Source organism: Furipterus horrens, unplaced genomic scaffold (assembly GCF_987537825.1).
Source record: "Furipterus horrens unplaced genomic scaffold, mFurHor1.1.pri manual_scaffold_5, whole genome shotgun sequence".
Lineage (NCBI taxonomy): Eukaryota > Metazoa > Chordata > Mammalia > Chiroptera > Furipteridae > Furipterus > Furipterus horrens.
The window spans coordinates 179,452,359-179,474,757 of record NW_028327175.1 but is presented as its reverse complement, the minus strand read 5'-3'; the positions used below and the strand labels follow the sequence as shown (position 1 = coordinate 179,474,757).

The window sequence follows — 22,399 nt, the reverse complement described above, 5'->3', positions numbered from 1 at the left end:
ATTTCTTATCTCTTTCCAAAGCAATGGCACACGAATAGCAATGAGCACACTTAGTATTGGATCTTGGTTTCTAAATATGTTTTTTCCAATACAGTAACCTTAGAATTACAATAAAAGTAACCACAGAGGAATAACTGAGCCAGGACTGAGGCAGGTGAAATATAAAATAGACCTGAAATATGTTGTGGTACCATGCAAAGCAAGAATTTGCCTAAAAAGTGATAGGGACGTTTCAAAAGAACATATGAATAAATTTGAAGGTACTCCTTATAGTTAAATTTGGAACAATTTCAGCAATAAAATAACAACAGTAATAGCTTATAGCCTATAGAATAAAATAAATATCTATGAGTACAAGCTGATGTAAATAATTGGATAAATAAATAATAAGGGCTAAGGGACAGCATTTTCTTAGAGTAGAATGCCAATAAATGCAGAAACAGTAAAGGAAATAGAAAAATCATCACCAGGCAAATACTACAGTAACAACTGTTTCTGCCAAAGCTATCAATAATACTAAAATTATTGACCAACATGATATCAAGGTAACACTTCCCAAGATATTTATTAATTACAAAGATAAAAATAGTAACCTTACAGTGTAGAAATCTGGCCAATAACAACTTAGTCATGCAATCAAACTTAGCAACTAAATTCTATTTGCTAAATCCAAAGTTGAATTCTCAACTTTCTTCCAATTGGGCCTATCAAAAGAGCTAATCACTCCCTTTTCCTGGAAACATTTTATTTCCAAGATATCATATTCTCTTGGTTTTATTATTACTTCTTGGCCAGTCCATCTTAATCTCCTTGGTTGCTCAGCCTCAACTCCCTAATTTCTTAATTTTTGCAGTACCATTGGATCGCTTCTCTTTCTCAATGTAGACCTAATTTCTTCTAGAGCTCATCATACCAGCTTAATATCAGATTTTCAAATTGTTCTCCCTGGCCTAGATATCTTACTTGAACCCTAGGTAAGCATATGCAGCCTATTCAACATACTCACAATACAATGTCTCTTCAATAAATGGTGCTGGAACAACTGAACACCCACATTTAAAAAAAAAAAAAAGAATCTCCACACAGATTTTATACCCTTCACAAAAATTAACTCAAAGTGGATCATAAACCTAAATGAAAACTGCAAACTAAAAACTCCTAGATGATAACATGCAATAAAACCTAGATGACCTTGGGTATGGTGATGACTTTTTAGATATGTTACCAAAACTATGATCTTTGAAAGAAATAACTGATAAAGTAGACTTGGTTAAAATTAAGGATTTCTGCTCTGTGAAAGACAATGTCAAGAGAATGAGAAGACAAGGAACAGACTGGGAGAAAATATTTTCAGGGACATATCTGACAAAGGATTATTGTCCAAAATATATAAAGGACGTTTTAAATTCCACAATAAGCAAACAAACCAATTAAAAAATGGGGTAAAGACCTAAACAGAAACTTCACCAAAAAAGATGCACAGATAGCAAGTAAGCATTTGAAAAGATGTTCAACATCACATATCATTAGGGAAATGGAAATTAAAACATCAGTGAGATACCATTCAACACCTATTGGAATGGCCAAAATCCAAAACTTCAACATTATCAAATGTGAATGAGGATGTGGAACAACAGGAAACTTCATTATCTGCTGGTGGGAATGCAAAATGGTACAGCCAATTTGGAAGTTCTTATAAAACTAAAGATGATCTTACTATATGACCCAGCAATCATGACCCTTGGTATTTGCCCAAATGAGTTTTTTTAAAAACCTTATACCCACACAAAAACCTGCACACAGATGCTACTAGCATCCTTATTCATAATGACCAAAACTTGATTGCAACCAAGAAGTCCATCAGTAAGTTAATGAATAACTAAACTATGGTCTATAAAGACAGAATATTCAGAGCTATAAAGAAATAAACTATCAAGCCTTGAAAGGACATGGAAGAAATGTAAATAAACATTTTGGGGGGAAAGAAGCTAATCTGAAAAGGTCATATATTGTATAATTCCAACTATATGACATTCTGGAAAAGAAAAATCTTTAAAATAGATGGCAAAAAGACTGGTTGCCAGGGGTTGCAGGGAGGAAGGAAGACAGAGTAGAGAAGATTTGGGCGGCAATGAAACTATTTTGTATATTATTATAATGATGGATATATGTCATTATACATTTGTGAAAAATCCATTGAATGTACAACATCAACAGTGAAGCCTAAACAATCTGCAGGTTTTAGGTGAAAATGATGTGTCAACAGGTTGATCAATTGTAACAAATGAATCACTCTGGTGTGGGATGTTGATAGTGGGGGAGGTTGTGGGTGAAGAAGCATGGTATATGGAATAATGGAAAAACTACTTTTTGCTCAATTTTTCTGTGAAACTAAAATTGCTCTAACATATAAAGTTTATTAAGAGCATATTTAAAAAAACAAATGGAATAAAAAACAAATTGAGAAAATCAATGTACTGAAAATCATTTCCATTCCTGGTCTCTTGTTATACTGAATGTGCATGTTTCTACTTAACAATGCCAATTATAACTTTAATTATTAAGGTTACGTTATGTGAAAACTACACATATTGCATACAAAATTTTAAAACAAAGACCTTGAAAGTACTTCTGATAATGCTGTAGGAATACAGTCACTTCAGGAAAAAACAAAAAGAAAAAAAGTGATTGTAAAAAAAAGGGTTATAAGAATGAACTAGAGAAGACATGGTATATACATAAAGAAGATGACCTATTTTAAACTTACAAGTAGAGAAATAATCTACACCAGAAGACCATCTTTCAATTAGGTATAGGTAATAAAGAACTATTAAACATCATTCTGATTTCCTTCATCATTCATTCATCAAATATTTCAATAACTATCTTTTAAAAATTTTTTATTTTCAATTACAGTTGACATACATTATTATATTAGTTTCAGCGTACACCCCAGTGGTTTGATGTCACATAACTTAAGTGATCATCCTGATAAATCTCATACCCATCTGACACTGTACATAGTTATTAGACTATTATTGACTATATTTCCCATGCTATCCTTTACATCCCCATGATTAATCTGTAACAACCAATTTGAATTTATCAATCCCTTCATCTTTTTTAGCCCATCCCCCAGACACCCTCCCATCTGGCAACCATCAAAATGTTCTCTGTATCTTTACTTTCCTATTCTGCTTACTTGCTTATTTTGTCTTTTAGATTCAACTGTTGATAGATAGTATTCATGGCCATTTTATTGTTCATATTTTTGTTGTTTATCTTTTTAAAGAAGACTCTTTAAAATTTCATATAATACTGGTTTGGTAATAATGAACTCCTTTTCCTATCTGGGAAGCTATCTGTCCTTTAACTCTAAATGATAACTTTCCTGGATAGATTAATCTTGGTTGTAGGCCCTTGTTGTTCATCATTTTAAATATTCCTGGCCAATCCTTTCTGGCCAGCAAAATTTATTTTGAGAAATCAGCTTGACAGTCTTAAGGGAGCTCCCTTGTAGGTAACTAACTGCTTTTCTCTTGATGCTTTTAAGATTCTCTCTTTGTTTTTAACCTTTGGCATTTTAATTATGATGTGTCTTGGTGTGGGACTCTTTGGGTTCATCTTGTTTGGAACTCTGTGTGCTTCCTGGACCTGTATGTTTATTTTCTTCACCAAGTTAGGGAAGTATTCTCTCATTATTTTTTCAAATAGGTTTTCCATTTCTTGCTCTTTCTCTTCTCCTTCTGGTACCCCTATGATGCAAACGTTGGTATGCTTAAAGTTGTCCCTGAGGCTCCTTACACTATCCTTATTTTTCTTTTTGATTTTGTTTTCTTTTTGCTTCCTTATATTCCAAATTGCTGATTTGATTCTTGGTTTCATCCCCTCTACTGAAGATTCCTTGTAACTATTCTTTATTTCAATTAGTGTAGCCATCATTTCTGACTGGTTCTTTTTTATGTTGTTGAGGTTCTCACTAAGTTCACTGAGCATCCTTTTAAGAAGTGTTTTGAATTCTGTATCTGATAGATTGCTTATCTCCATTTTATTTAGTTCTTTTTCTGGAATTGTCCTGTTCTTTCATTTTGACCACGTGTCTTTGTCTCCTCATTTTGGCAGCCTCCCTGTGTTTGTTTCTATGTTTTATGTAAAACTTCTATGTATCCCAGGAATGGTAGAGTGACTTAATTAGTAGGTGTCCTGTAGGGTCCAGTGGCACAGCCTCTCCAATCACCCAAGCTGAGCACATGAGGTGTGTCCCCATGTGGACTGTACACCCTCTTCCTGCAGTCAAGCTTTGATTGCTGTTGGCACATCAGTGGGAGGGATCTACCTAGATAAATCAGCTGCAAGGACTGGCTGCAATCACAGAGCACTGACAACCAACCACTGTGGAGGATCAGCTCTACCAGTTCTTCTTCCACCGAGCAGGAGTAACTTAAGCAGGATTCTGGTGCCTGATAAGTCAGCCCTTTGACAAGTGTGTCACTTGTGGAGGTGATTGGGTGGTAGTGTTTCATGTGGCCTGCAGCTTCTCACTGGGTACGCTGGCTCTAGGGCCTCCTAGAAGGTGCAGACCAAGGTCAGCCACCACTTATTTTACCCAGGGACACCTTCCATAGTCTATAAAGTGATCTGCCCAAAGCTGCTACTTATGCTGTGCTTGGAGGTGACCAGGAGAGGTCAAGCGTGAACCAAACACAGCTGTTGCTAGTGCCGAGCCAGGTGCCACTTAGTGAGAAGTATGAGGCTCAATGAGGCCAGATGCTGCTCATTTAAGATAATTTAGGAAAATTTGAAGCACGAGCCAAGAAAAGTCATTTATACGGAAAAGCCACTGGAAACAGCTTGAGTGGCCCTGAAAGTTGGGTGGAATGGGGCCTGAGGGAATCACCAGGGTGGGGCAAACAATGTGAGACAGGTTGACGGAGTCTCAGATATGGTGCCCATCTGCTGGCTCTGTGGGAGGAGGGCTCAGCAATGGAAACTATGGCCTCCACCATTGGAAGAGAAAGACACCATCCACCTCTTGCCCTTATGCCAAACAATTCAGTTCCTCCCTGTATATCTCTGGTGTTTTTCAAGGAGATGTCCTTGTGCTGGAGCTCAAAGGGAGTGATTTCAAGTAAGTCTGTGTTCAGGTCCTTTAAGAGGGAATTCCTGGGACGCCAGAAGTTTTTGTCTTTCTCAGACTCAATCCCTGCTGGTTTTTACAACCAGAAGTTATGGGAACTTCTCTTCCTGGCATTGGAACCCAGGGCTGGGGGGCCTGGTGTGGGGCTGAAACTCCTTGTTCCTCAGGGGATCCTCCAAAGTCAAGATATCACTTCCAATTTTTATCCACCAATGGGTGTGAGACCAGCCCTTTCCACATCGCTGCTGCTCCTACCAGTCTCGATGTGTTTTCTTTAATTCTGTAGTTGTAGAAAATCCATTCAGCTTGGTTTCTGGCAGTTCTGAATGATGATAGTTCTGTAGTTTAGTTTTATTTTTATCTGGTTGTAGAAGGAGGCAAGCACCGTGTTTACTTACAGTGGACGGCTCTCAATGCCTATTCTATATCAGGCATTATTCAGAGCTTAAATTATACTAGTGAATAAGAAAAAAAGACCCTATGTTGCTGAAGCTTAGATTTTACTTAAGACAGATAATAATACTAATAGTAAACTCATTCAGAGTCAGGGATCCAAGATAGCAGAGCAGTACGTGGAAGCCATACTAACCTACTCCCAGGACTAATCTGGAATTACAACTTAATTGTGGAGAAATCATCTCATAAAACCAACAGAACACTAGCTGGAGAGAAGCCTTATAACCATGGGAAAACAGAAGAAACCTTTTCATCACAATGTGTCTGGTACAGAGTGCAGATGAGGTATGAGAAGGCTGGCTGGGCTCCCACAGGCGGCAGCTGAAGGTACAGAGAAATATTTTAGTGGACTGACGGTTCCCCTTGAGAAATGTGAGATCTAAACCCCAAGCAGGGCTAAGCCTACAACATCAGAACTGAGAGGAAACCAGATAGCATCCAGAAGAACAAGAAAAGGAGCAAGAGATAGAAAAGCTGTTTGAAAAAGTAATGGCAGAAAACTTCCCTAACTTGATGAGAGAAAAAGTCACGTAAGTCCAGGAAGCACAGAGGGTCCAAGTGAAGATGAACCCAAACAGACCCACTCCAAGACACATCATAATTAAAATGGCAAAACTCAAAGACAAAGAGAGAATCCTAAAATCAGCAAGAGAGAAACAGCTAATAACATACAAGGGAGCTCCGATAAGGCTATCATCAGAATTCTCAACAGAAACACTACAAGCCAGAAAAGAATGGCAAAAAATAAGCCAAGCAATGAAAAGCAAAGGTCTACAACAAGACTACTTTACCCGGCAAGGCTTCCATTCACAATGGAAGGTGAAATAAGGAGTTTCCCAGAAAAAAGAAGGCTAAAAGAATACATTTCAACCAAGGCAGCATTGCAAGACATGTTAAAGGGACTGCTTTAAGAAGGTGAAGAAAAAGAGGAGGAAGACAGGTACAAAAGGGGAAAGTGACAATGAATAAGAACCTATCAATAATAACTTCAGGGACTTCTGGCCAAGAAGAAGGCATAGACCAACACGCTGCATCTCCCTCCACAACAAGGAAGGAATACAACTACCTCCAAACTAAAAACAACCAGAAGTTCCAGAAAATCAAACTGCATGGAAGTCCAGCAAAGAAAGATATAAAGAAGAAATACTCATCTAGACAGGTAGGAGGAGTGGAGCCAGGGCAGAGAGGACATGGTATGGTGGTGACAGCAGCAGCAACAGCAACAGCAACAGGCCAGCAGAAAGCACAGTTACACGTTTTAAAGTCAGGAGGGACACCTGGGGAGCGTTCCCAGTTCCACACCAGACTGCAGAGCTCAGTGTCCCAGCACCGGGGAAAATCAAGCCTCATTGTTTTTGACAGCAGCTAGAGGGCGCTAGTCTGTTCCAGAAGTGGGAGAAGTGCCTGGAAAAGGGGCAAGTGCTGGGCAAGCATTATTGTTCCCTCTTGGACCCCTTCCCTGCATACAGTGCCACAATGTGGTGAAACAGGTTGCCCATTACTGACGAATACATAAGGCTCTGCCCCTTACAACATAGTAGGAGCGACAGCTCTCCCTGAGACATGGAAGCAAACAAACACAGGAGACTTCTGGCCAAGATGGAGGCCTAGAGTGACACGCACTGTCTCTCTCCACAAATAAGAAGGAATACAACTACCGCAAAACCAGAAATAACCAGAGGTACCAGAAAATAAATGGAAGTCCTACATATGAAGTTATAAAGGAGTGGTGCTCATTCGGACAGGCAGAACGGGTGAAGACAGGGAGGAGAATTCAAGTTGTGCTGTCCATGGCAACAGCAGTGATGGAAGCAGGACAGCGGTAAGCACAGACACCCGTATTTAAGGGGAGGCAAGAAGTGCATGGGGAGCACACCCAGCTGCAGACCAGACCCGTCAGCTTGCAATTCCAAAGCCGGGGAAGGCAGACCTCCATTGCCTTGGACTGTGAGGCCTGGAGGGGGTAAGGAAGGAGGAGGAGGCTCCCAGTCTCTCAGCAAAGAGTGAATGGCAGGAATCCATCTTGGACCTCCACCCCCCACAGAAAACGCCACAGCGTGGTGATAAGGGTTGCCCAGTTGTGATGAGTGCACGGGGCTCTGCCCCGTATAGCATAGGAGGTGTGACAGCCCTGCCCAGGAAGCAAAGGTAAACACAAAACAGTCAGGATGGCACAGATCATGATAGAGATCCCAGTGATGCAGCTGACCAGACAGCAAATATCTAATCTAATGAAGCAGTAGATAGGAAATCTTTCTGAGGCTCAGTTCAAAGCTTGGTTATAAAAATGCTTATAGACCTAACAGCAGATCTTAAACAAGATGGGGAAGAAGTGAAGGTTAGTCCTGCTGAAACGAACAAAACACTTATGAAAATAATGGTGAGGGAAAGAAAACCAGGGATCAAATCAACAAATCGGAACATAGGGAAGGAACAAACAGTCAACCAGTGCAGAAGGAGGAAACGAGAAGTGAGGAAAATGAGGAGAGGCTCAGACACTTATTGGACAGCTATAAGTGGGTCAACATCCAAATCATAGGGCTACCAAAAGGTGAAGAAGAAGAACTAGAAATGGAAAAATTACGTAAAAATTTATGAAGCAGAACTTCCCTAACTTGGGGGGAAAAATAGACTTATACGTCCAGGAAGCACAGAGAGTTCCAAAACAACTGGACCCAGGGAAAACCACATCAAGACACATTATAATCAAAATGTCAAAAATTAAGGATAAAGAGAGAATCTTAAAAGCAAGAGAGAAGAAGAGAATTACATACAAAGGGGTCCCAATAAGACTAAGAGCTGATTTCTCAAAAGAAACTCTGCACGGAAGAAGGGACTGGCAAGAAATATTCAAAGGAATAAAAAGCAAAGACCTACGACCACTATTACTCTACCCAACGAAGCTGTCATTCAGAATAGAAGGGCAGAGAAAGTGCTTCAAGGACAAAGTAAAACTGAAAGAGTTCATCATGTCCAAACCACTGTTATATGAAATGTTAAAGGGACTTCTTTAGGAGAAAGAGGATCAAAACTATGAACATTAAATTAAAACTGTATCACAATACCCGACAACAGAAGCTAGGGAATTGAAACAAAGGCAGACTAAGTAGGCAACAAGAGTGGGAAAAGAATTGTAGGTATGGGGAACATTTTGCGGGGAGGTCAGCGGGGAGGGGGAAGGGTGGAAAGGGAGGGAGATGGTACAGGAATTAAGAAGCATAGTAGGAAGGAGTGGAGTAGACAGGAAGATGCTGAGAAGAACTATATGCACAACCAATGGGCATGGACTAAGGGGGTGGCACAACTGGAGGGAGGGGGGTCACTGGGTAGAGGGAAGCAAAGGAAAAAGAAATTGGGACAACTGTAATAGCATAAACAATAAAGCACATTTTTTTAAAAAAGATATGATTAGAATAAAACATTCTTAAATTTAAATAGGCTTTAATCCAAGAAATAATCAATATAAAATCCTCAGGTATCAATAAAGGCCAATGATCCATTAAAAAAAAAAGATACATAACAGCTAGTCAGTTAGACACTATCAATCATTAGGAAAGTAAAAATAAAATTATCTGCCCCTAGATAATATTTGTGATTCTCAAAATGGAGTCAGTTAAAGTGATTTAATTCTTACTGAAAAACAGGAACAGTCTAGAAGCCCTAGAATAAGTGACTAATTTAGAGTTATCCTTAATTTACAGATGTTGAAATTACCTTCATGATGTCATTAAAAATATTTTTTATTCTTAAAAAAATAATAACCTTAAAGGTATATGGATTAAATGCTCCAATCAAAGACACAGGGTAGCTGAATGGATGAGAAAACATGACCCATATATATGAAGTAGGTCTACAAGAGACCTACCTCAGAACAAAAGATCTACAGAGACTGAAAGTGAAGGGATGGAAAAAGTATTTCAAGCAAATGAACATTAAAAAAAGCAGAAGTAGAAATACTTGTATCAGACAAAATAGATTTCAAAACAAAGGCCATAAGTGGAGACAAAGAAGGTCATTTCATAATACTTAAGGGAACTTTCCATCAAGAAGATATATCCCTTATAAACATACATGCACCAAACATAGGAGCAACCAAATATATAAGAAAAATCTTGGAGGATTTCAAAAAAAATATTGACAGCAAAATACCCATAGTAGAAGAGCTTAACACCCATAGTCAACAATGGACAGAAACAACAAGAATATTGTGGCATTGAACAACACTCTAGATCAAATGGCCTTAATTGATTTATACAGAATTTTCACTCCAAAGAGGCAAATATATACATTCTTTTCAAGTGCACGTGGAACAGTTTCAAAGAGAGACCACATGGTAGGACACAAAACAAGCCTCAACAAATTCAAGGAAATTGAAATTATATCAAACATCTTCTCAGATCATAATGGCTTGACACTGGAAATCAACCTCAAGGAAAAAACTCAAAAACATTCAAACTCATGGAGAATAAATAACATTCTATTAAATAATGAATGGGTTTTCCAGACCCAAGGGTAGGTAGGACAACGACCATGCCCAGCTTGAAGCAGCTAGAGGAGCATGAGACCATCGCCCATTGTCCTCTATAAGATTATAAAGGGTCTTAAGACTGAGAGGGGGGAATTATTTTTTATGGTTATAAAAAATTAATTAATTAATTAATTTAAAAAAATAATAATAATGTAGGAAACAGAAAAGCCAGAGAACTTGTATGCACGACCCATGGGCATGAACTGGGGGGGATGGGATTGCTGGGGTAGGGGGGGTGCTGGGCAGAGGAAAGCAAAGGGGAGAAGGTTGGAACTATTGTAACAATATAATCAATAAAATATACTTAAAAAGTAATAATGAATAGGTTAACAATGACATCAAAGAAGACATCAAAAATTCCTGGTAACACATGATAATGAACACACAACAACCCAAAACCTACGGGACACAGTAAAAGCAGTCCTGAGAGGGAAGTTCATAGCAATACAGGCCTACCTAAAAAGGACAGAAGACTCTCAAATAAAAAGTCTAATCCTGAATTTACAAGAACTAGAGGAAAAACAAAAACCAAAGCCCAGAGCGAGTAGAAGGAAGGAAATCGTCAAGATCAGAGCAGAATTAAATGACATAGAGACTAAACAAACAGTTCAAAAGATCAACAAAAGTAGAAGGTGGTTCTTTGAAAAGATAAACAAAATTGACAAGCCTTTAGCCAGGCTCATCAAGAAAAAAAGAGAGAGGACCCAAATAGACAAAATTAGAAATGAAAAAGGATAAATAGCAACTGATACCACAGAAATACAAAGGATTGTAAAAAATTACTATGAACAACTGTATGACAAAAAAATTTGACAACCTGGATGAAATGGACAAATTTCTGAAAACACAGACCTCCAAAATTAAATCCAGCAGAAGCAGAAGGCCAGAATAGATGGGTAACTACTAGTGAAATTGAAGCAGTAATAAAAAGTCTCCCAGCACACAAAAGCTCTGGACCAGATGGCTTCACAGGCAAATTTTAAAAAACATTTAGGAAAGAACTAACTCCTATCCTTCTCAAACTATTCCAAAAACTCCAAGAAGAGGGAAGACTCCGAAACTCTTTCTATGAAACCAGTATTACCCTAATTCCAAAACCAGGTCAAGACACAACAAGAAAAGAAAACTACAGGCCAATATCGCTAAGGAATATAGATGCTAAAATCCTCGACAAAATATTGACAAACCGGATCCAGCAACACATTAAAAATATCATACACCACGATCAAGTGGGATTCATCCCAGGGATGCAAGTATGGCTTAATATTCTCAAATCAATAAATGTAACACACCACATAAACAAATGAAAGACAAAAATCACGTGATCATATCAATAGATGCTGAAAAAGCATTTAATAAAGTAAAACACCCATTTATGATGAAAACATTCAGCGAAATGGGAATAGAAGGAGCATACTCCAATATAACAAAGGCCATATACAAGAAACCTGCAAACTGAAAGCATTCCCCCTAAGATCAGGTACAAGAGAAGGGTGTCCGCTTTCACCATTCCTATTCAACATATTATTAGAAGTTCTAGCCACAGTGATTGGACAAGAGAACTAAATAAAAGGCATCGAAATTGGAAAGAAGGAAGTGAAACAGTCATTGTTTGCAGATGACATGATACTGTGTACAGAAAACTCTATAGGCTCCACCAAAAAACTATCCAACCTAATATGGTTAAACAGCAGGATACAAAGTCAACATTCAGAAATCGAAGGTGTTTTTGTACACCAACATGAAATATCAGAAACATAAACTAGAGGAAAATCCCATTTATTATAACAACAAGAAAAATAAAGTACCTAGAAATAAACTTCACCAAGGAGGTGAAAGACCTGTTTTCAGAAAACTACAGAACACTGAAGAAAGAAATTAAGGAAGATACAAATAAATGGAAGCATATACCATGTTCATGAATTGGAAGAATTAACATCATTAAGATGTCCATGCTACCCAAAGCAATCTACAGATTCAATGCAATCCCTATTAAAATACCAATGACCTATTTTACAGTTATAGAACAAATATTTCAAAAATTTATATGAAACCATTAACAACCTTGAATAACCTAAGCAATTTTGAGAAAGAAGAACAAAATAGGAGGGATCACAATACCTGATATCAAACTGTATTACAAGGTCACTGTAATCAAAACAGTCTAGTACTGGCATAAGAACAGACACATACATGAATGGAACAATTAGAGAGCCCAAAAATAAACCCGTGTCTCTATGGTCAATTACCATTTAACAAAGGGGGCAGGAGCATAAAATGGAGTAAAAATAGTCTCTTCAATAAATGGTATTCGGAGATCTGGACAGGTACATGCAAAAAAACTAGAACACCAATTTATAATACACACCAAAATAAACAAAAGACTTAAATATAAGTCGTGACACCATAGAAGTTTTAGAGGAAAACATAGGCAGGCAAATTTCAGATATCCCATGTAGCAATATTTTTGCCAATATTTCATTAACAAATCAACAAACAGTAAATGCTGGCGAGGATGTGGAGAAAAGGGAACCCTACTGCACTGTTGGTGGGTATGCAGGCTGGTGCAGCCACTCTGGAAAACAGTATAGAATTTCCTTATGAAACTATAAAGGGAACCACCATTTGATCCAGTGATTCCACTGCTGGAATTATACCCAAAGAATCCTGAAACACAATTCAAAAGAACCTATGCACCCCAATGTTAACAGCAGTGTTATTTATAATAGCCAAGATTTGGAAACAGACTAAGTGCCCATCAGTAAATGAATAGATCAAAACACTGAGATACATTTACACAGTGGAATACTGTGCAGTAGAAAGAAAGAAGGAACTCCTACCCTTCACAAAAGCATGCATGGAAATGGAGAAATTATGTTAAGTGAAATAAGCCAGGCAGTGAAAGATAAACACCATGCAATCACACCTATAAGTGGAACCTAATGAAAAAACAAACAAATGAGCAAAACAGAACCAGAGACATGGAAATAAGGAACAAACTGACAGTGACCAGAAGGGAGAAGTCATGGGGATAATGGGACAGAGAAGGGGAAGGGTCTAGTCAAGGAACAAGTATAAAGGACCCATGGACATGGACAACAGGGTGGGGATTGACTGTGAAAGTGGGAGCGGGGATAGACAAGGCATAGGAGAGCAATGGGGGAAAACTTGGGGCAACTGTAATTTAACAATAAAATAATATATATTTTTTCAAGATGCTCAATATTTAGTCATTAGGGAGATATTAAAACCACAAAGAGATACCACAGGTATCTGTTATAAAGGCAACAAAGAAACAAGATAAGTATCCCATACAATAACACCACATGCCTATAAGGATGCAAAGCAACTAGAGCAGCAGTTCTCAACCTGTGGGTTGTGACCCCTTTGGGGGTCAAACGACTCTTTCACAGGGGTCGCCTAAGACCATTGGAAAACACATATATAATTACATATTGTTTTTGTGATTAGTCACTATGCTTTAGTTATGGTTGGGGGTCATCACAACATGAGGAACTGTGTTAAAGGGTCACTGTATTAGGAAGGTTGAGAACCACTGAACTAGAGCATCTAGACATTTCTCATAGGAATACAATATAATACAGCCATTCTGAAAAATGGTTTGGTGGTTTCTTACTAAATTAAATATACACTTACTACACCACTCAGCAACTTCACTCCTAGGTATTTACCCAAGTGAAATAAAAAACATATGTTCCCATAAAAATAGTGTACATGAATATTTATAATGGGTTTAATTCATAATCACCAAAAACCGATAATCCAAATAAACCTTGACTTAAAAATGAGTGTCATGTATCTGTTTCTGTACAATGGTACACTTCTCAACTATAAATAGAATGAGGTATTGATATGTGTAATGATAGGGTTACATCTCAAATGCATTATGTATTATGCATAAGTGAAAAAAATGCAGACTCGAAAGGCAGTTTGGCTTCGGTGCTTCTATCTCTTCAAGGCCCATTTAAAGTTCCCTGTGGGTACTGCTTCCTTCTTGCTACAACCTCATCATTCCTAAGCCACTACACTTCTTCAACCCTTTCTCCACAATGCTCCCCGCCCTGCATTTATCCTCCTATCTCTTAATAGGTAGGCTCTAGTTCTAAACATACCACAAGCTGTCCAAAAGGAAAAAAGCATCTGGCAGAGCACCCATTTCCCCAAAGGATTAAACCAGTGTCCCTCTGTCTTGGAGAGTCTTATCCACCATGTTAGCCCCAAATATCTTCCTGCATAGAAATGGAAAGATCACCCAGAAAAGGATTAAAATTGGTTTTTTATGAAGGATGCCCTCTTAAAGCCTCCTGAAGAACAGAAAGACTGTCACTGACCATGGTCTGCAAGAGGTTACAAGAAAGTATAATAAATAAGAGGAAAGGAAGGTGTGAGAGGTATGAGGATAAGGAATGGGAATAGGAATTATCATCCACTGACCACTAGTGGTAGGTGCTACAGACTGAACTATGTCTCCCCAAAACTTATATATTGAAACTTCCAATGTGACAGTATCTGGGGGTAGGGCCTTTGGGAGATAATTAGGTTTAGATGAAGTCATGAAGGTGAGGATCTCATGGTGGAATCAATGCCCTTGTAAGAAGACTCTCTCTCTCTCTCTCTCTCCTTCTCACCTCCCCACGCCCCCTTCATCCCCACCTCTTTCTCTCTTTATTTTTCTCCCTCTTCTCTCCCTCCGCCTGCCTCCCATGTCAGGGCACAGTGAGAAGGTAGCCATTTACAAGTCAGGAAAGCCCTCACCAGAACCTGACCATGCTGGTATTCTGATCTTAGACTTTCAGCCTCTAGAAATGTGAGAAAATAAATTTCTGTTCTTTAAGTCACCTGGTCTATGGTATTTTGTTGTGACAGCCCAAGCAGATTAAGACAATAGGCATTTTACATTTTACCTCATTTAATTTTCCAATAACTATATTTGTAATTGTATAACCTACGATTCAACTAATAACTTTCAAAGCCACTGGATTTACCCTGCTAATGCTTCCTCCTACAGAGGACAAGAAGCTAGTTACCAGTGAAACAGCAAATACTCAGAAGCTCAGATACCAGGAATCTTGATTTTAGAAACAAAAAATCCCAACCTTCCCCATCCTTCTACAATTTTGAACTTAAACTTGCCTGGAAAGCAATGCTAGTTACCACCTTTACAAGCAAATTCCAGCTGACTTGAAAAGCAAAGATCCATTTAGTGTTATATGGAGCAATTTAATTTTCTAGTCAGTACTGGGTTTTAACAACTATAAAGGCAAATATTATTTATGGCGGAGGTTCCACACACAACCTACGCTCAGTTGGAAGTTGCTCTGTCCAGTAGAGGCTTCGTGACCATGGCGGAACAAACTTTTATCCAGGACACTTTGTTATGTCTGGGGGAAGGAAGGTGGCTGCCTCTCTAGTGGAGAACAGTGATTAGACCTTCTTCCCTCATGCCTTTTATTGAGGAGGATACACATGAGAGATACAAGGTCAAGATTCATGAATAATCAATAGTTTGGAGGCATTAGGGTTACAGTTGACAATAACAGATTACATGTACGAGTACAGTGGGCACAGTGACCAGTCTGCATCATGGTCTATCAAACATCTTGACGCCACACTGGCATTAGGTGCAAGGTTTCATACATTCCTATCTAGAGACTGTTTATGTTATACTACAGATAATGAAGGCAGAGCAAGTTCTAAAGCATAAAAGCATAATAAACATTTTTCAAATCTAATTCCCATGGCAACCCTCTGAGTGGCTTTTGGTTATGTTTCACACACAGCCTTATGTTGAGACTTAAAGACAAGCACAACCAGAATGCCGGTAGCAGTCATGCTCAGGCCAGGGCTACAATTTCCTAAACCAGGAGGAGCAGTCTCCCACATTATTTATTTCAGAAATCTGAAAAATGCAAAGAAAAAGATTCTAATTTTACACACAATAGTTTATGACACTTTACACAAATAAACAAACCACAAAAGAGATGTTGTACAATATTCAGTATCCCTGCTATACTGAAGAAACTTTAAATATATGTAAATGTAAGCCAAAAACTCTTCTCAGAAAATCTCTACATTAAAAACGAAAAAGTATTCTCAAAGGAAATTCAATTACCAGTTGCCATTAAAAGTAACTGTAAAGTAGTTATGGCAGAATTTGCATGTCATCATAACCTGTTGAAAAACTATTTTAAAATATTATTTCACACCATTAACATGATATCACGGATTTGCTTCCAAAATATCTGGTAGAAGGGGAATGAAGTAGGGGGAATGCAGAAATGGTAACAAGATAGCTCATTAATTGATAACTGTTGAAGCTGAGTAAGGGCTATAAGGTGGTTCATTATCTTATATTTTCTAATCCCATGTATGTTTGAAAGTTTCTCCGGAAGAAAACTTAAAGTTATTATACATGCCTGATGAACAGATTTAATCCTCATAAAAATAAAGAAAGATGAGTACCTTCCAATCTTTGGATTTTTGTTTTGACAGAAATAATAGCTTCCAAGGGTGAAACTCTCAGTTCAAAACATGTTCCAGTCAATGTTTCAATGAAGAGCTCCATGGTATCATAGAAAGGAACTTTGTAGTAAAGTGGTTCCATGTTATCTTTATTGAAGAATGGAGGATCTTTTCTATTATCCATTACTTTGACTTTGCTAAATCCTCTGGAATATGTAACAGGCAACTATATCCAGTTCAAGCCAAATCAGCCTTGAACATTGGTAGCATGTATCACTCTTCATGTTTTGAGTTTATTACCTAAAAAACAAGAATAATTTTTTAACAAGTCTACCTGAAAGTCTCATTCCTTCAAAAATTTTTCTGAACAATTCTGACCCATATCTATCTTCCAGACAGCCCCCAAAATTTTTTGGAGCTTAATTGTCTGATACTAAACTTCTCAGGTTTGTCTCTGAACTTACTCTCCCCATACTCTCACTCAGGTATGTTTGCCCTGGCTGGGTGGCTCAGTTGGTTGAAGCATCATCCCGTGCACCAGAGGGTTGCAGGTTTGACTCCTGGTCAGGGTGCATGCATGCAGCAACCAGTCAGTGTTTCTCACATTGATATGTCTCTCCCTCTCTTTCTCTCTCTCTCTGTCTGTCTTAACTGCCCACCCCCCATCTCTCTAAAATCAACAAAAACATATCCTTAGGTGAGAATTTTAAAAAAATTTTTAAACGGGTATATTTGCAATAATTTTCTGTATCTTACTACAGCTCAGCACAGTTACTTATATATAGTACATGCTCAATAAATGTTTCATTAATAATATTTAAACCAACAAACTCAACACATACGTATATATTTGCAAGACTTAAAAAAATGTTTGCATAACCTTTTCTAAAACATGTAAATTAAGTTTTCTAATTCATACAAAGCATAACTTTATAGCCAATATACATTTGAATCACTCTGAAGAAAGGGAATAGCAATCATCTTTATTTTTAGCAATCATCTTAATAGTTACCTTAAAAATAGGAACCACTAAATAATCAGTGAAAATCTGGGTTTCTGGAGGTTATCTATCAGTATAGCATTGAGATGGTTAATATTGGTAATGGACTTTAGGCATAATCTCTACACACAAACAAACCTTGGCTAATAAATACAAGAGGCAAACATGATCAACAGAAGTACTAAATAACAAGTGTATAATTAGAATAGGAATAATCAAATAGATAAATTGCTATTAATCAGCAAAAACTTAGTAAAGGGCAGGGTCTTGAACTTAAACTAAAGGACAGATACTATACATCTTCCTGGAGAGGTAGTTAAATCTTTTTAATAGCTTTACCAAGATATAATTTACATACCATAGAATTCACCCACTTAAAGTCTAAAACTCACTGGTTTTTAGTGTGTTCACAGAATTGTACAACCATCACTGCAATCATTTTTAGAACATTTTCATCACCTCAGAAAGGACTCCTGTACTCTTAGACACCGCTCCCAAATTCTCCTTTTCCTCTTGGCTCTAGGGAAACACTAATTTATTTTTTGTCTCTAGAATTCTGCCTATTCTGGACATTTCACATAAATAGAATCCTGTATACATAATCTTTTGTGGCTGGCTAATCCAAGGTAATAAAGTTTTACCTAAGAGCGAACCCTTGAACAACACAGGATTGAACTGCACAGGTCCACTTATACTTAGATATTTTTCAATAAATATATTGAAAAAATTTTGGAAATTTGTGACAATTTGACAAAACCCACAGATGAACCATGTAACCTTGAAATATTTTAAAAATTAAGAAAATGTTTGATATGTCATGAATGCAAAAAAATATGTAGATAACAGTTTATTTTACCATTTACTACCACAAAATATATACAAATCTATTATATGAAGTTAAAATTTATCAAAACGTAAACACACACAAACCATACACGACACCATTCAGCTGAGAGAAGTGTAAACAAATGGAAACATATGTTAAATCATAATTGTATAAAATTAACTGTAGTATATACTGTACTAATGTCCCTGGCTGGTTTGGCTCAGTGGATTGAGCGTCGGCCTGCGAGCTAAGTGTCGCTGGTTCGATCTTCCAGTCAGGGTACATCAGAGAAGGAAAACTCTGACTCCAAAAAACCTCCGCTGCCTTGCGGCATACCTCTTCAGGGGAAAGGCTAGGGGAGTAAACCCCGACAGAAAATCAGGAGCCGGAGTCCCTAAGGCGGTTTGACGTTGTAGTCAACACCGGCAACTCCTGCGGCGCACCTGAAGCCAAGCTGTATTGACTCCGTCTTTCCCTTGGATCCTTCAGCTGCGAAGAGAGGGGGGGTCTGCTGCATGGGCAACAGCAGACCCTCCATATCACCCTGCCCAGGCTCTGTAGCTTCAGCTTCACTGGAGAGGACACTCCAGCGTCATCGCAAGATGTCAATTCAACACGGGAGGAGACAGATACCGTGTCACTCCCGAGTCGGACTGCACAGCCATTCTTGGCGGTGCAGATAGACTCTTAAGAAGCTACACCATCGTCTCTCGAGACGGACGGCTGCCGACGATACTGTACTACTATAATAATTTTGTAGTTACCTCCTATTTCTATTAGCAGTGAGCTCAAGTCTTGTAAGAATCCACTTAAAACACCATGTGATGCTAATCATCTTCATGTAAGCAGTTCCTCTCTCCAGTAAATTGCGTATTGTAATAAAAAGTGATCTTTTAAGGTTCTCGCATATTTTTCATCATGGTTAGTGTAATACCATAAACCCTGAATAACACCATAAGACCCATACCAAGTGCCACTAGTGATGCTGGAAGTGTTCCCAAGAAGTAGAGAAAAGTTACACTACAATAAAAACTTGAATTGTTTGATATTGTAGATTGAGGTCTGCAGCTGCAGTTGCAGTTGTCTACCATTTCAAGAATTTCAAGATGTATGAATCCAGCATAAGGACCATGATGAAAGAAAGAAGAGAGAGAGAGAGAGAGAGAGAGAGAGAGAGAGGGAGAGAGAGAGACAGAGAGAGAGAGAGAGAGACAGAGAGAGAAAGAAAAAAAAATTAAATTGGTGAACCCATTGCTGCAGCTGTATCAGCAAGCTCAAAAACCTTGCACTTTTTGCAAAATAGCTTATCTTGTATTGAAAATGCAGCTGTAATGTGGGTGCAAGATAGCTGTAAGAAAGGAGTACCTCTAGACTCTAGTATGAGTTGAGAAAAAGTGAAGTCATTATATGACAAAGCAAGAGGAAGCTCACAGGAGAGGATGGTTTGATAATTTTAGAAAGAGGTTTGACTTAAAAAAATGTCAAGATAACAGGAGAAGGAGCTTCTGCTGACCAAGAAGCAGCAGAGGAGTTCCCAGATGCTATTAAGAAAAATCACTGAGCCCTGGCTGGGTGGCTCGGTTGGTTGCAGCTTCATCCCATGTACCAAAAGATTGTGGGTTCAATTCCTGGTCAGGACACATACCTAGGTTGCTGCTTTGATCCCCATTTGGGATGCATATGGGAGGCAACTGATCAATGTTTCTCTTTCATCAATGTCTCTCTCTCTCTCTCTCTCTCTCTCTCTCAAAAAGAAAAAGGAAATCATTGAAGAGAAAAGGTACCTACCTCACAGGTCTTTAATGCAAACATGCCCTTTTCAGGAAGCCCGGGGGATATCAAAAAAAGACATTCATTAGTAAGGAAGAAAACCAAACCCAAACAGCAGGATTTAAGACAGAAAGGGATAAGCTAACTCTGTTTTGTGCAAATGCAGTAAGGTTTATGATCAGGACAGCTCTCACCTATAAAGCTGCTAACTACCAAGCCTTGAAGGGAAAAGATAATGGGCAAAATAAACTGAGGAACAAAATAAAACCAGAGGCATGGATACATGGAACAGACTGACAAATCTCAGTGGGGAGGGGAGTGGGGGCACTGGAAGAGATTAGCCAAAGGGCATATATGCATATATGCATAGCCCATGGACACAGATAACAACGTGCTGAAGGCCAGGGGAGGGTGGTGACTGAGTGGAGGGGAAGAGCAAAGGGTACATCTGTAATAGTGTCAATAATAACATAAATAAATAAGGCCCAAACATGCCTGGATAAGAACTTTTTTCTGGATTGGTTCCACTGATGCTTTCCCTGAAGAAAGTGTCCCGCCAGTAAGATACTGCCATTTTTAAGTTTTTTTTTTTTTTATATCGGACAGTGACTCTGGCCACCCAGAATCCCATGAGTTCAACATCAAAGGCATCAAAGTGGTCTGCCTGATCCCAAACACAATGTCTCAAATTCAGTCTCTCAAACAGAGGGTCATAAGGACCTTTGAGGCCCGTCACACACAGTACCCATGGAAAGGATTGTGAACACTATGAAAGAGAAGCCTGACACAAGATCATGAAAGTCTGGAAGGATGACACCATTGAAGACACCATCATTGTTACAGAGGAAGCCGTCAAACCCACCAAGCCCAAAATAATAAATTCCGGCTGGAGAAAACTGTCCAGATTTTGTGCATGACTTCACAGGATTTATTACAGACAATCAAGGAAACCATGAAAGAGTGTGTGGATATGGTTAAAAAATAAAAATAAAAAGGCAGGGCACTGGTGAAAGGTTTCAAGATACAGATCTTAGAGAAGTTCAAGATGTGACATAAAACAGTTGACATAAACTTACAGTATTGATAAATACACTGCAGTACTTAAAATGTATTTTCTCAAGAACTAATAGGCACCGCACAAGATAAATTAACAGAAAATAACTTGATGGAGATAAGTGCTTCTGAAACAGTGCCAGATGATGAGGAAGAACATGTAGAAAAAGCTATGCCAGAAAAGAAACGGATGTTAGGTGATTTAGCAGAAAAGTTCTGATTATTCAAGACTGTTTTTGACATGCACCCATCTATTATACAGGCACCAATACTACAAAACAAACAAACAACAACAAAAAAAAAAACAATAAAAGGATTGGAAGTATATAGAAACATTTTTAGAGAAATGGAAAGGCAAAAAAGTCATACAGAGATTACGATGTGTTTTCATAGTTAGATTAGTGTGCCTGATTCTCCTACCTTCCCTTCAATCTCCTTCACCTCTTCCGCCTCTGCTGCCCTTGAGACAGCAAAACCAATGCCTTCTCTTCTTCTTTCTCCTTAGCCTACTCAATGTGAAGACAGTGGAGATAAAAATAATCTACTTCCACTTAATGAATAGTAAATAATCATCATGTTGTACAGTTAATGAGCTTATCTGCTGTGTATGCATGTGTTTGTGTGAAAAATCTAATGACAGTATGGCAACAACTATACAAGTCATTTTGTGTCATCATCATAGTTACTAAGTATTTTATCATGTAAAACACTTGTGCCAGACTTGTATGGAAGTGGATAGCCTATCCTTACATAGGCTTAGGTGAATGATATTTAATATAAAATTAATGTGCTAGTTTTCTTACTGTTTTATAATTCTGCTTTCAAAGAATGTCATTACCATACAGTATGTGCCTCTCTCCCTCCCTTTCCCTTTATTAGGGTATAGGCTAGGCTGTTGTGAAGCAATTGTATCTACCACACAAGGCAACCATAAAGCAATCATATTGCTGCATCTTTGTTACCAAAGCATAAATCTTTATATCTGTAAATTAATATGAATTTTTCACATCTTTTCGTTTTTGATGTCTGGTGTTAGTAATACGCATAACATCTATAGTGTTTTGTATCATATAAGACAATGTTGATGTAGGTACTGACAGATAATTTATCTTAAAAACAGGTGACATAAACTTACAGTATTGATAA

The 22,399-nt window shown here is 38.1% G+C and overlaps 1 protein-coding gene across 1 annotated transcript in view; it reads right to left on the bottom strand.

The window, feature by feature from the left end:
* The window catches only part of ZFAND4 (zinc finger AN1-type containing 4), a 92,449-nt gene extending 75,646 nt beyond the window's left edge, over window positions 1–16,803 (bottom strand). Inside the window, exon 1 of the mRNA XM_090279526.1 lies at window positions 16,605–16,803. Coding sequence (XP_090135652.1) covers window positions 16,605–16,788 — 184 coding nt within the window. The 5' untranslated portion in view covers window positions 16,789–16,803. The remainder of the gene's footprint in view (window positions 1–16,604) is intronic.
* Between the last annotated feature and the right edge of the window lie 5,596 nt (window positions 16,804–22,399).